This window comes from Diadema setosum, chromosome 6 (assembly GCF_964275005.1).
Source record: "Diadema setosum chromosome 6, eeDiaSeto1, whole genome shotgun sequence".
Classification (NCBI taxonomy): Eukaryota; Metazoa; Echinodermata; class Echinoidea; order Diadematoida; family Diadematidae; genus Diadema; species Diadema setosum.
In genome coordinates, this window is record NC_092690.1 from 29,621,009 (window position 1) to 29,634,301 (window position 13,293).

General features: G+C 37.7%; 1 protein-coding gene across 1 annotated transcript; it reads left to right on the forward strand.

Annotated features, from left to right (window-relative positions):
* On the forward strand, window positions 1-12,621 carry LOC140229492 (succinate dehydrogenase cytochrome b560 subunit, mitochondrial-like). The gene is made up of 6 exons (XM_072309744.1): window positions 1-121; window positions 4,048-4,104; window positions 5,053-5,151; window positions 8,241-8,302; window positions 9,553-9,716; window positions 10,537-12,621. Exons 1-6 carry the CDS (start codon window positions 105-107, stop codon window positions 10,639-10,641), a joined length of 504 nt encoding a protein of 167 aa, XP_072165845.1. The 5' UTR covers window positions 1-104; the 3' UTR covers window positions 10,642-12,621.
* The last annotated feature ends 672 nt before the right edge of the window (window positions 12,622-13,293 follow it).

Below are 13,293 nucleotides of genomic sequence, written 5' to 3' on the forward strand. Positions count from 1 at the left end.
GCAGGCGCATAGGCAGGCGCTAGCCAGGAGCTCGTAGCGGATAGCAAGGAATCTATCACTCAAAATCGTCACGTAATTTGCAGGTACAGTGACAGCAACGAAAGATGGCCCTTTTACTACGGTATGTATTTCTGTCAACGCATTCTAAAAAGCTTTATCGTTATAAAATATATTGCAATGATTTCGGCTGATTTTGTAGCTGAAGTATCTCCCCAGGGGTATAATATGGCAATTTATATGCATTGAATAAAAACGACGAAGGGAGGGGTAACGAAGAGAGCAGGTCGCCTGCTTATGCAAGTGTACAGTCCCAGGTGTTACGTTTGCTGTCGGTTGACTGTCATATCACTTTCAATAGGACTGAAGCATTTCGAAGGGCCCAAGGGGGTGATATTGGAAATATATGTAGCAGAGTGTCCATTTATGTACATTAGAGTCTATCACTCCGAGTAGCAAAAACTAAATTGATATTCCTTGCCTGTGTCTGTTCTATTCTAAGTTTTAATCTGAATGTTTTGAAGTTCTAGACTTTGTTCTATTTCTAAAGAAAGTTATCTATTTAGCAGCCTAGCTAGGCCTAGGTCTAATCTAGTACTAGACTATCTAGTCTAAAAAAACCTAACCCTTATTAAGCGTAGGCCCTTACCGGTGTTAAGTTAGAGAAGTAGAATAGGTGAACCTAGATTCTAGAGCTTTATTACACTCTGTAACATACTCTGTCTCTATGTAAACGGGTAGACACCACCATGCCAGGCGAACCATCACATCGTTGGCATACACATACTACTAGTCGTAGACGTAGCTTCCTCAGTCCTTTCCTGGCTATTCACAGATAGGCCCTACTCAAGGTAGTCTGGACTCTGGTAAGGGTAGTACTATGTGTCTATCAGTCTTAATTACATTCGACATGATTGCAGGAGTAATACTTAATGGACTTTTATTCAAACAAACTTAATAAAAATGAAAGAATGAACATAAATGCTTGAGCCTTGAGTTATGAAAAGCGACACTTCCCTGAAACTAGATCAGTGTTCGGTGTCTGTGTGATTGTGAATGTCTTTATATTGCTGTCTACGCTTCATGTGAACATGCCAAACATGGATGGTCCCATTTTTTCCATGCATGGCCTGGAATAGTGAATGTAAAAAATGATAGATGTATTATTAGTTAATCAGCAGTTAGATTAGAGGTTTTATCTTTGTGCTTGACATGACTCAACATGGACTCTGGAGTAATCATCCCTGCTTGCATCAGGGTCAGTTTCATTCATCAATGAAACAGCTAAAGAAAATCAAGTGTGCTTTAATAGTCTCACGTTAGAACAAAGGGCAGAGTTTAATACTTGCAAGTATTATGGAAAGTGAGACTACTCCTACACCTGATTGGGCATTGTCGTTAATGGATAAAATGGCCCCTGCTGCATATTTATAGGCACCCTGTTTCAAACAGGAATGCTTACTCTACAGACAACTCAGATCTTTTCAGGAATTCCACTTCATAGCATGATAAAATTTCAGGACTCAACTACAGTGCTGCCAAGTCGTCCGGATTCTGCAGGAGGCTTCTTGAAAACTTCAATATCTCTTTAATGTCTAGATAAGAGAATATGAGAATACCAGATCTGGAAATTATGGTTTCATGGCATTTGCTCAGCTGCCTTGAACCTTGAACCTTGAAGATATAATCCCGATGGCAGCTTGTCCATAAAGCTAAACTGGGATGGTTGTGCGACAGTAGGTGACAGGTGACAGTGCCACAATTGTCCCCACGAAACATCCTGCAGACTAAAGCCAAACATAAATTCTACCCACAAGTATGACCCTAACCCTAATCCTCAATGCTTGAACATTTTAAACATCAAACTAAACCTAAAACCAGATGAGAACTGGAGTGGAATGGCAAAATTGTTTTAAATTTGTGCCTTTTGTTTTATACACTGTACATACTTGTCATTTCTTCTGGTAGGCAATATTCCTGTTTGACATATTGAAAGGCAGTATTTCCACATTATATATAGTCTACAGTAAGGCAGTCTCATATTGTGTTTGCTGGATTTATTTAAATGTTTTATTATATTTACCATACATCTAGTCACAACTCACATGAACATATCAGTACCAAAAAAAAAAAAAAGAAAAAAAGAAAAAAAAAAGATACTGGATATATAACCAAAGGTCTCCCAATGGTGCATGTAGCTTGGAGACAAAGTTTATTACATGTAGGCAGCACCTCTATTAATCAAGATATGACCCTTTGCAATGTTTACATTTCTAAACTGTAAATGATCAAAGTTGGCAATGTACAGGAAAACGAGTTTCGTTATAGCTTTGGGACAATGGGTAGTGAAATAATAAAAAAAGTTTGTGCCACTATTTTAAATAATATTATTTTACATAAATGCTGTTGCATAGTAGACAGACTTATGTTTTATGTTGCCTTTTACTGCATGTTGCCTATGGATCTTGGTATTTGTGCTCAGGGATCAAACTGTCATGCCATAAAAGATAATGTCTTATCAGGTTGTTAAAAGAATGTGTACTTAAGTGTCTGGATATAGCATGATACATTTATGAAGCATTTTCTAGGATCAATTTCTCAGCCTTGTCATGTTCGAAAGAAAGATAGGTATGAGATAGATACTAGTACATTTTGATAGAGAGAGAGAGAGAGAGAGAGAGAGAGAGAGGAGTATTTGTACAAACATAAACTACATAATAAAAATGGAATGCTTTTCACGAACGTAATATACCCTGGTACTGTGCATTGGAACTTGAAGGACAGTTTTGCAAGCTTGGTTGAATTTGCCATCCCAAGCCACTTGACAGATTATTAAAATGCGTACAGTCAAACCAGTCTTAGCGACCACCTGTTTATAAGGACCACCTGCCTTATACGACCAATAAAAACAATTCCCTTCGAGAGAAAAAGCATGTTGAAGAACCTGTCTATAGCGGTACGTTGTCTAGAATGGTCACTTATTTTGTCTCCCATGGGTGGCTGCTATAGACAGGTTTAACTTTTTTTCCTTTTTTAGAAAAAAAGTTAGGAATTTCACACAAGTTTCTATACACTTTACAGTGCATTTGTGTCATGCGTTGTTACTTCTTCAAATATGAGTTGACTCTGGAAATTCAGAAAAATGAAAACATGGCAAAATGTTTTCCATAAATACAGCTCTAGTTCATCTTGCTCATAATAGTATGTATAATGTTATTGCAAGTCTGTGTTTTAGGATAGATTGTCCAGGGGCCCGTTTCATAAAACTTGTCATCAGTGACAAGTTGTCATAGATGTGACAAGCTACTGAAATCCCAGCATCTGATTGGCTGAGAGCAAATTTGTCATAGAAATGTGGCAGTTGTCACTAATGACAAGTTTTATGAAACAGGCTCTTGATTTCTTCCTTTTTGCAGCAACCTCTCACATTGTAGTTAAGATATCTGCACAAATTACATTATAAAAAGTATCATTGTGCATAGACTACAAAAAATACCTTCTACGTGTAATTACTCTTGAAACAACAAAGCCAGAACATTGTATTTTGGATTTCACCAACTGGTATTACCAAGTTTGCTTTCTTTCTATGACAAAATAGTACAACCATTGTGTGTTATGTCAGTAATTTCTTTCAAAGAGTATTATTTTTTCTTCTAGGGTGAACCATAACTTCTCCTCTTGTGTGACTTTCCCCCCAATCGAATGAATATGAAGTACAGGGAATAATCCAACCTTCTTCATTTATGTGTGCTCATTGTTGGAATTCATTTGCAGTTTCAGGTTTACCTTGAAAGGAGGTATTTTTTTATTGGAATTCTAACTTAATGGAAACATGTGGCAAAGTGGATAAAAATGTGAGGTATACATGTAGTTATCATAAAGCTGTTCTTGGTTTCATCACATGATTATCAGTTAAGTTTTGTCGGTTGGATTATGTTTGAGTATTATTCAATGTAACCTTCATTTCTTTGCCTTTAAGCAGGCAGGTTGCTCTAGAATTTACCGTGCGAAAACTTAGTCTTTTCCTTTTCTTCATTTTGTCCATTGCAGGGGAGTTTGCAGCAACCATCGGCTGCTAGCTAGGCTGCAGCCAACTATCACCAGCAGGTACATATTGGAATTCCCTTCATTTATTTGCCTAACTCGCCACATATTCCAAATTGTCTTTTTTTGTGTGTGTGACTGCTTTATTTATTATACTTGTCACGGCCACATGATTTTGGCAACAACATGCCCAATTGACATTATGTATTGCATGAAGATGACATGAAAATACATGCCCTGCATAATGTAGGCAATTCAGTATGCATATGATGTTGTAATTTGCTCATAAGGAAGTAAATGTAGTTTTTGGTGCACTCAATGTTAAAAACATCTCGAAGTTACCCATGGGAACACAAGTATAAATTAACTCTGAATAAGAGGAAGAAAGAGATGACATTGAAGGTTAATAATGTGTTAACTATTCTCAGGAAATAGATACACCCTGTTACATATCCCATAGCATTATGTAGCATACTTTATTAATTGGGTTTTGATGTAAATAGCATGTGTGTTTAGTGCAGTTTGCATTGTATTTCTATTCTGCAAACTAATCTCTGAACTATAAAGTGTGGTTTTAGGTAAATACAGAAATGCTAACCATTACTTTATTTTTTGCAGTACTTTGTACTTTTGTTCTTTTGCAAAAAAATAACGCAAGTTTCATGAAAAATACTGTGTTTTGCAAATTGTATTACTACACATCCCAATTACAAGAAATTTGTTATAGATTCCTATCAAACTGCACCAATATATGCAGAATATTTCAAGAGGTTTTTATTTTTGCCAGTTTCACGAGTCAGGTGCTATTCGCGAAATTAAAGACGTGAAAATAATGACTCTGATCTCAATATGAATGTGACGCACATGTATACATTTCTCTGTTCAGTACAGTACTCCACAATCGCGAAGTTAACCACTTGTGAAATCGTTGGGAAGTCCTGATTCACAAAAATTTAGACTCATGAAATGTATGGCGTATACAGTAACTCACATTTCTCACTTCTTTGACAGAGTAACCATGGCGATGACGGCCAAGGAGGAGCAGGACCAGTTCTGGAAGACGAACAAGCAGTTAAACAGACCTATGTCTCCACATCTCACCATTTACAGGTACTTATCAGGATATGTGTGACCCTGCACCACAAAACCAACAAAAAGTCGCCAGACATGGATTTTCAGTTAAGGGCAGATTCTGAAAAAGCAGACTCTAAGCTTTAAAATGATGTATAACTCAATTCAAATGGACTCCCCTAACCTAAACCTACCTAAATACTGGAAAGAAAGCACACACTCTGGAAAAGTATAAACTGAGAAATGAGGCTCTGAAGTACACTGTCTATTCAAGCGCTTAATCTTTACCAAGCCGTGCTAGCTGTGCAATGAAAGGGACAAAACACAGGATGTAAACCACGGGAGCAACAACAATGAAGGGATTATCAGATTAAGCTGAAATTAAGATGTTCTATTAGCACATTCTGCCCATGATTAGTGCTAACTTTTCAAAGCAGTAGAGTCATCCTTTCAAAAGTTATTAGACTTGAAAGTAAAGAGTGTGCAAAGGATTTCAAGACATGAAAAGGGGCCTCTTAGTCATACCGGATCATTCTACTCTGCCCAAAGAAAGGGTTGTAGAAAAACTGCTAAAAACACATTTTCCCATTCATGTTAAGATCAAAAAACTGAAAAATAATGTAGAAGAAGGATAGCTCTTTCAGAAAATATAAAAAACTCAAGACTGACTTGGTTGAACCATTTCACTTTTTTTTTGAGTCCTCACTTAAAGTCAAGGGGTGCGACTTTTTGTTTGTTTTGTGGTGCACGGTCACATATCTTCTTCTCTGTATAATACAGGACTCCTGTTATAGGGAAGTCCTCAGGACCAGCAGTTTTTCTTTTGTTATACCCCAGCCAAACGAAGTTTGAAGGGGGTATATAGGAATCAGCGGACGGTCGGGCGGTCGGGCGGTCGGTCGGGCGGTCAGTCCGTTGCAAATCTTGCGTCGCGAACTACTTCCTCAGTTTTCAGCCGATTCCCATAAAACTTGGCACAGATGTGTGCCTTGGGTTGTAGATGTGCAAGACGTATTTTTTGAGAGTACCCAAAAGTACGTTGCCATGGTAACGGCATATTATGGGCAAAAATGGGTACAAATATTGCGTCGCGAACTCCTCCCACAGTTTTTGATCAATTTTTATGAAATTAGGTACAGATGTTCATCTGAATATGTTAATGTGCAAGACATATTTCTGCAGTGGCAAAAAGTGCGTTGCCATGGTAACGGCATGTTATTGGTAAAATATAGGGCAAAATGCTTCATGGCAAAACTGCTTCATCAGTGTTCTTCCAATTCTCATGGAATTCATATTGAATGTTTGTCTTAGGATATAGGTCAGCATGACACATTTCTTGACAGTGACAAAAAGTATGTTGCCATGGTAACAGCTCACATATTATGAGCCAAAATGATGGAAAATTTTGTGTTGCAAACTACTTCCTCAGTTTTTGCCCAATTTCCATGAAACTTGGTACAGATGTGTGCCTTTGGTTGTAGATGTGCCAGACGCATTTTTTGACAGTACCCAAAAGTACGTTGCCATGGTAACGGCATATTAATGGCAGAAGATCAAGGAAAGATCTTGCGGATTTAACTACTTCCTCAGTTTTTTGACCAAAGCTTATGAAATGTGGCACACACCTTGATCTTGGTGGGAAGATGTGGAAGACATATTTTTCGGACGTGTCGGAAGCTGCGTTGTCATGGTAACGGCATATAAATGGCAGAAAATCAAGGAAAGATCTTGCGGATTGAACTACTTCCTCTGTATTCGACTGAAGCTCATGAAATGTGGCACACACATTGGTTTTGGTGGGAAGATGTGCAAGACATATTTTTTGGACATGTTGGTAGCTGCGTTGCCATGGTAACGGCATATTAATGGTGGAAGATCAAGGAAAGATCTTGTGGATTGAACTACTTCCTCAGTTTTTGACAAAAGCTTATGAAATGTGGCACACACAATAGTCTTGGTGGGAAGATGTGCAAGACATATTTTTCGGACGTGTCGGAAGCTGCGTTGCCATGGTAACGGCATTTAAATGGCAGAAGATCAAGGAAAGATCATTCCTTGGGTAAGACTGTCGTCACGGGGCGGGGTATTAATCACCTTAAGTGATATTTTTAGTTATATCAAAATTTCATTATAACCGATCAAATAGACAATGAAAAAAGAAAAAACAAAACAAAGCAAAACATGGAGTGGATAACATGAGGGCCTGAATTTTTGCCTTGTTGTAACTGGAATTTCGTCATAATGGGAGTGTACTGTATCTCTCTCTCTCTCTCTGTGTTCGGACTCATGTCTGATTTTCATTTGTCTAACAAATTTGATTTTAATGGTATTTACTTTTTTGTCTTCTTCTGAAAATAGAAATTGAATTGAATTCATTTCATTCGATTTGTATTCATTTCAACTGATTTATTTCACTTGACCAATATGGAAGCATTGAATGCTTTTACGAGATAGCAATTATGCGGCAGATGGCTTTAGGTCTGCTGTGAAGGAAAAGAAAGCATTAGATATATGTACCCTTGACCTCCCACTGAGACGTGTTTACAGGGTAAATCTGAAACAAAATACTGAGAGTATTCATATTCAAAGTGAGCAGATCGTCTAGTTTTCTTCCAGTTTTCACTGCATGTTTCACTTGCCTCTCTTCATTCAATGAATCCACATATTGTGTTTGAGGAAACTTCCTCATTTAAAATGGGAAAAAGGTATGTCTGGCACAGCCTCAAAAATATATACAGGTGACTACATGTTACAAGTGAGAATGGAATACATGGAGTATTATAATGTATGTAGAGGAGAAATATAAACAGGGGAAGAAAGGATGCAATGTTTATATGAAGTACATGTACCTTGATATTCTGAACACTGGTTTCTTGATACGTTTTCATTAGTTAATGTAATGTAAAGTTTTGTATCAGTTGCTAGCCTGCAACTTCTTAAGCTCTTTGTCCTTTGCAGGAAGATTGTGAATGAATTATTATTTTGTAGAAAGCTGGTTTTGAAGAATATATTGATGTTTGTATGTGTGAGTGTGTGTCATACATGTGTGCAATTGTGGAAGTGTGTAACTAGGATCTGAAGAAACGAGTTCCAGCTGTAACGCCATCAATCTCCGCTTTATATCACAGTCCACAGGTCACATCCATGCTGTCCATCACACACAGAGGTACAGGCGTGGGACTGACAGTAGGTTCGTATCATCTGTAAGGAAAGGTAGCCCTGTCAGCTAGAGTAGGTGCATAATACATGTTAGCCTATAGATATAATATGAGTTTTAGGCTGTTACCTGGGCACAGAGGGTATTAGCCATACAGAATATGTGCAGGCAATTAAAATGAATTAATTTTTAGGTAAAGGAATGACAAATAAAACATGCCTTCCTAATGCTGTGTATGAAATCATTTGTTTTTTAATAAAAAGACAACTCATTTTGCAAGTGAAATTGTTTGTTTCTTTGTGTATTTCTTAGTAATTTGTTTATTTCTTTTTATTTTTAATGGTAATACCCATGCGGGACTTCGTTGCTACACGAATTTTGCAATTTTATTCAAAGAAGCGTATCTTACGGATCATGCTTTGGTATGGTTGGAAGATTGCATTGGAAATCTGTTTATAGCAGGGGTTATCTTCCATCAAGAGACAGATAGAACTCTCCCCCTGTAATTGGGTGCAAACTTCATCAAAGCTTGTAAGTTACGGTGGGATGAGCTATCTTTTTATTTATTTATTAATTTTTTTTTTTTGTAGGGGGAGGATAGGATGGCTGTCATACTTGTCTTATGCGTGCAAACATGAAGCAATGATGCTTGTCACGCAGAATCCACACTTTCTCATTTTCTGCCGTTGTTTCCAGGCCCTTATTAGAAGGAAATATGTAGCTCTTCAAGTTTATAATTCTTGTGTAGAGATTTATTGCCACTGATTGACAAATCGCTCTACATCGATGTAGTTGAATCGCGATTATTCAATGTTTCAGTAGTAGCCTTGGTAAAAAATCATGGGCATACATACTTGGGTTGAGCTTTGACCAACAACCTTTATGGCATTAATTTGAGTAAATGTGCAGTACCCGCTGCTGTAGGGGATTTGAATCATCATTGGCTGTTGGGTGGATGCTCAGTAGTCTAGTGGATATGACGCCTGTCTTGCAATCATTAAGTCATTTGTTCGAGTTCAACCCTATTATGTGTACCCAGGATTTTCTGTCAAAGGTACTGCTAAAACACTTCATAATCAGTGTTTATTTACCATGTTGATGCAGGGCAAATTGTCAGTTAGTTGCAAAATAACTTGTTGCATACAGTTTTCAGGCCTCTCCTGAAAACTAGCATCCCTAATAAAGGAGAGGTATACCTTCCAGCTTGATGGTCTTATGTGGAGGGTGCATTATTTAACATATGTTTGTTTCTGTACCCCTCAACCCTCTCCTTACACCCCAAGGTATCTATGCAGTGGGACTATCCATGGCGGTACTCCCCCAGGACTTTGCCTACTACTTGGAGTTGGTGAAGTCCCTCTCCTATGGCCCAGCTCTTCTCTTCCTCACCAAGCTGGCCATCGCGTGGCCGATGATGTTCCACACACTGAACGGTGTTCGCCACCTGGTGAGTGTGGAAAGCTAGCTTCTCCCCAAACTGTTATGCTCATATTCCATACAAAAATCTGAAAGCACTACCTGCTAGGTATTTGTATCGTCCGCCTATAGTGATATATCATTTATTTTTACCTCCGCCAAGGCAGGAGGTTATATTTTCAGTGACAGTTGTTTGTTTATTAGTTTGTTTGCCTGTATGTGTGCTAAATAACTCCATAAGTTGTGAACCGATTTGGATTAAACTTGCAGGAAAGGTTGAGAATGACACAAGGAACAGAGGATTAAATTTTGGTAGTGATCTGGAAATTTTCATGGATTTTTGAAGGATTTTTATAATCTTTTGGCAGTTCAGATCAATGAACTTGGGAGTTCAAGCTGGACGTATTTTAGACAGAAGGATCTGTCTGTCCGGAGGAGTCTTTTATTTTTTGCCATTAACGCTCTCCTCCATATACGGAGGGGATCCATGAAGCCAGACGCAGTCTCCGCGGAACATTCCCCCGACGGACAGATACAGACCGATCTTTCGGTCAAGGCGTATTTGAGGTTTACATATTATGCGCTTTGCGCATGCTCTGCACAGACCAGGTGCCGTGTTGCTGGAAGCTGATGACGTAAACAAAAAGCTTCTATCTTGGAAAATTTGGTGATTTTCAGCTTGGGTATTAATGAGCTGCTTGGCAGAGGTCTGCGCTTTGTACGAGTGCTTTTCTAGTTTTCTTCGGGTCATTCTTCACAAGTTATTTTCATATAATTATGATGATATACATGACACAGGTTACAAAATTATTGGTGGTGCTGGTACCTCCTCCTCTATTTTTTCATTGTAGTTTTGGGACATGGGCTATGGCTATGACATCAAGACTTTGTACAAGACTGGCTACCTGGTTCTCGGCCTCTCCATCGCTGGAGCAGCGGGCCTGGCAGCCCTGTAGGGCGCCCTCGCTCATTTCAACCTCCCCGGGCAGACGGCAATGGTGTCATTCCTCAGTAAATGTGGATGCGGACTGCTGCACTTCTGCTGGTCATTAACATGTTAACTGCCGATGTATGATTGGAGTTGTACACCCACACGAGGGCATTGAGATGATGTTTTGGAGATTTCAGATGATGATCATGCTCTTTACTGAGCTTCCTTTGCGTGATGTTAGCTTTCATTTTTTAAAGACTTTTATCTTTTGTTAATATTCTTCTTTCTTTCCAGAGGTCATAAATTATCAATGAAACAGGCACTGATATTTCAGAAGAATTGCTGTTTGGGAAATAATTAATTTTCTTGGAGCAAGAAATTTACAGTATATGCTGTAAATTTCACGAAGTGGCACTTTAAGGCAATTTAAATTGACTGGTTCAATTCATGATCTAGAACTGCATCCTTGGAATAAGAACAAAGTGTTGTCACTTTTCACAAGAAATACAAACAATTTTTCCCTTAGATACAATGAATTTCTGTCGGGGAGGGGATATTTTTAGCGAGTTGTAAACATCACAATTACCCGTCAACTCGCCAAACTTGAGAAAAGAAACAGTATCACTATGAAATAAAGCGTGTATACAGTAACATATAAATGGAAGTGTATCTGTAACAAGGTTGTAGAAGATATCTCTAGATAAGTAATGTGTGCCAGTGCTTCGGAAATTTCATAAACTGTAAATTAACATCAATGATTTGTGCTTGGGGCAAATCATTGTTCCTAAAAAAAAAAAAAAACCCTGAGATGCTGGCTTTGTAAACTGTAATATGACGCAGAATCAGCCATAAAGTAACTGGAGAAGAAGTTAGTGTAGAAATGATTGATCCAGGGTTGAATTAGCTATTAGCCAAAGTGATATTTCGCATCTTCAAGCATGGAGAAGCTAGGGAATGACACTTTGCGTGTCTGTCAACCCAGTCTATACACGAGTACGACCCACTATGCATTGCCCCTTACACTACTTAGGAAAAAAAGACCAGAACACGTTTACTGTGATTCCATACATATGTATGTGGATCTCATCGCTGTTTGCCTGAACATGCATGTGAACTGTGTACTGAAATTGTGAATGTGTAGATTGTAATAAAGTATTTGAAAGAAAACCTTCGAAGTGCAGATTGAGGGATTGATTTGTTGGTTAAACACAAACAAACAATGCAGCTTTTTAAAATTCCCTTCTTGCCTTTTTTTTTTTCAAGTTTATTGAAAAGAGAAGGGAGGCGACAGGGGAGAGATAGAGAGAGAGAGAGAGAGGGAGAGAGGGAACTAGAAAGAAAGAGGGATAGCATAATATAGCACACATTATTTACAGACACTGATTTTGACAATGCTGTGAAGTTCCTTTCTATGCATTTTTCTAAGGAATTTTAGTGCAGGAGAGGTTTCATTTAGTGTGGATATTTTGTCATTGTGAAATGGTATCTTTACCTGCAACAGCCCTTTTAATTGGGCTTTTCATGTAAATTCGTTTGTATTCAAATTAAAAATTACATACATCATGAAGAGGCCAGCTTAGTGGACAGAAAGCTACTATTTTCTGTAAAAAAAAATCATATTTCATTTTGCTGATCCCGATACTTTCATCATCTATATGATCAGATGCAGTTTCTTTTGTTTTTTTGTGTTCATTATTGCATTTAAAAATAAATTCACTTTCCCTTTTTGCTTTTTAAGCATTACCTCTACTCAGGTTATGACTTAATTTTCTACACTGAGTACATGTATTCAGAAATGTGTGGTTTTTTTTTTGTATATATATGAGTAAAGCTTACACTGGCGATACGTGTATCATGGTGTTAGTGTTGGTGTCTGTAACACTGCAAGGAATGATGTAGGCAAGATATGGAGATGTGTTGCCTTCCTCTTATGCTTGACAACACCAAATGATGTCACACTTGTCTACCACAGACTGTGGTATTAAAGAGTACAGACAGGACTAAATGCTATGTTGTGCCTGCTTCAGCCATGTTTATTTCAATTTTTTTTGTTTTTTTTTTTTTGTACTGGATATACTATGTATAAATAAATGAATGAACGAGTGAATGAATGAATAAATATATACATACATATTAAATATATACAACTGTATATATGTATATATATATATATATATATATATATATATATATATATATATATGGGCCATGACGTGAGAAAAGGGCCCTTAGCGCTGTCGTGCACAAGCGCCATAAAACAGCGTGGAAGTTTGACAAAGCGATACGCGCAAAAAAAGATCTACTAGGTAGCTGCGCGCGAATGCATAGGAGGCTCAGAAAGTGGCAGTATTTGGGCAAAGCATGCTTTTTAAAAATTTCATGATCGGGGCACTTAGGAGTGGAATTTCAGAAAACTTGCATATCTAAATTTGTCAGAATTCATTCTACAATTTGGTGGTGAAAACTCGGTTTCGGTATTTTATGCCTTAGGGCCCTTTTCTCACGTCATGGCTCATATATATATATATATATATATATATACAACCACTGTATGAAGTTTGATAGCAAAATTATATATTACCATTTTTAATTTGACATATTTTTGATAAAAGCCGCCAAAAAAAAAGAAAGAAAGAAGAGAAAGTAGAATAGCTAATAATCATACCCTCAAGAATAC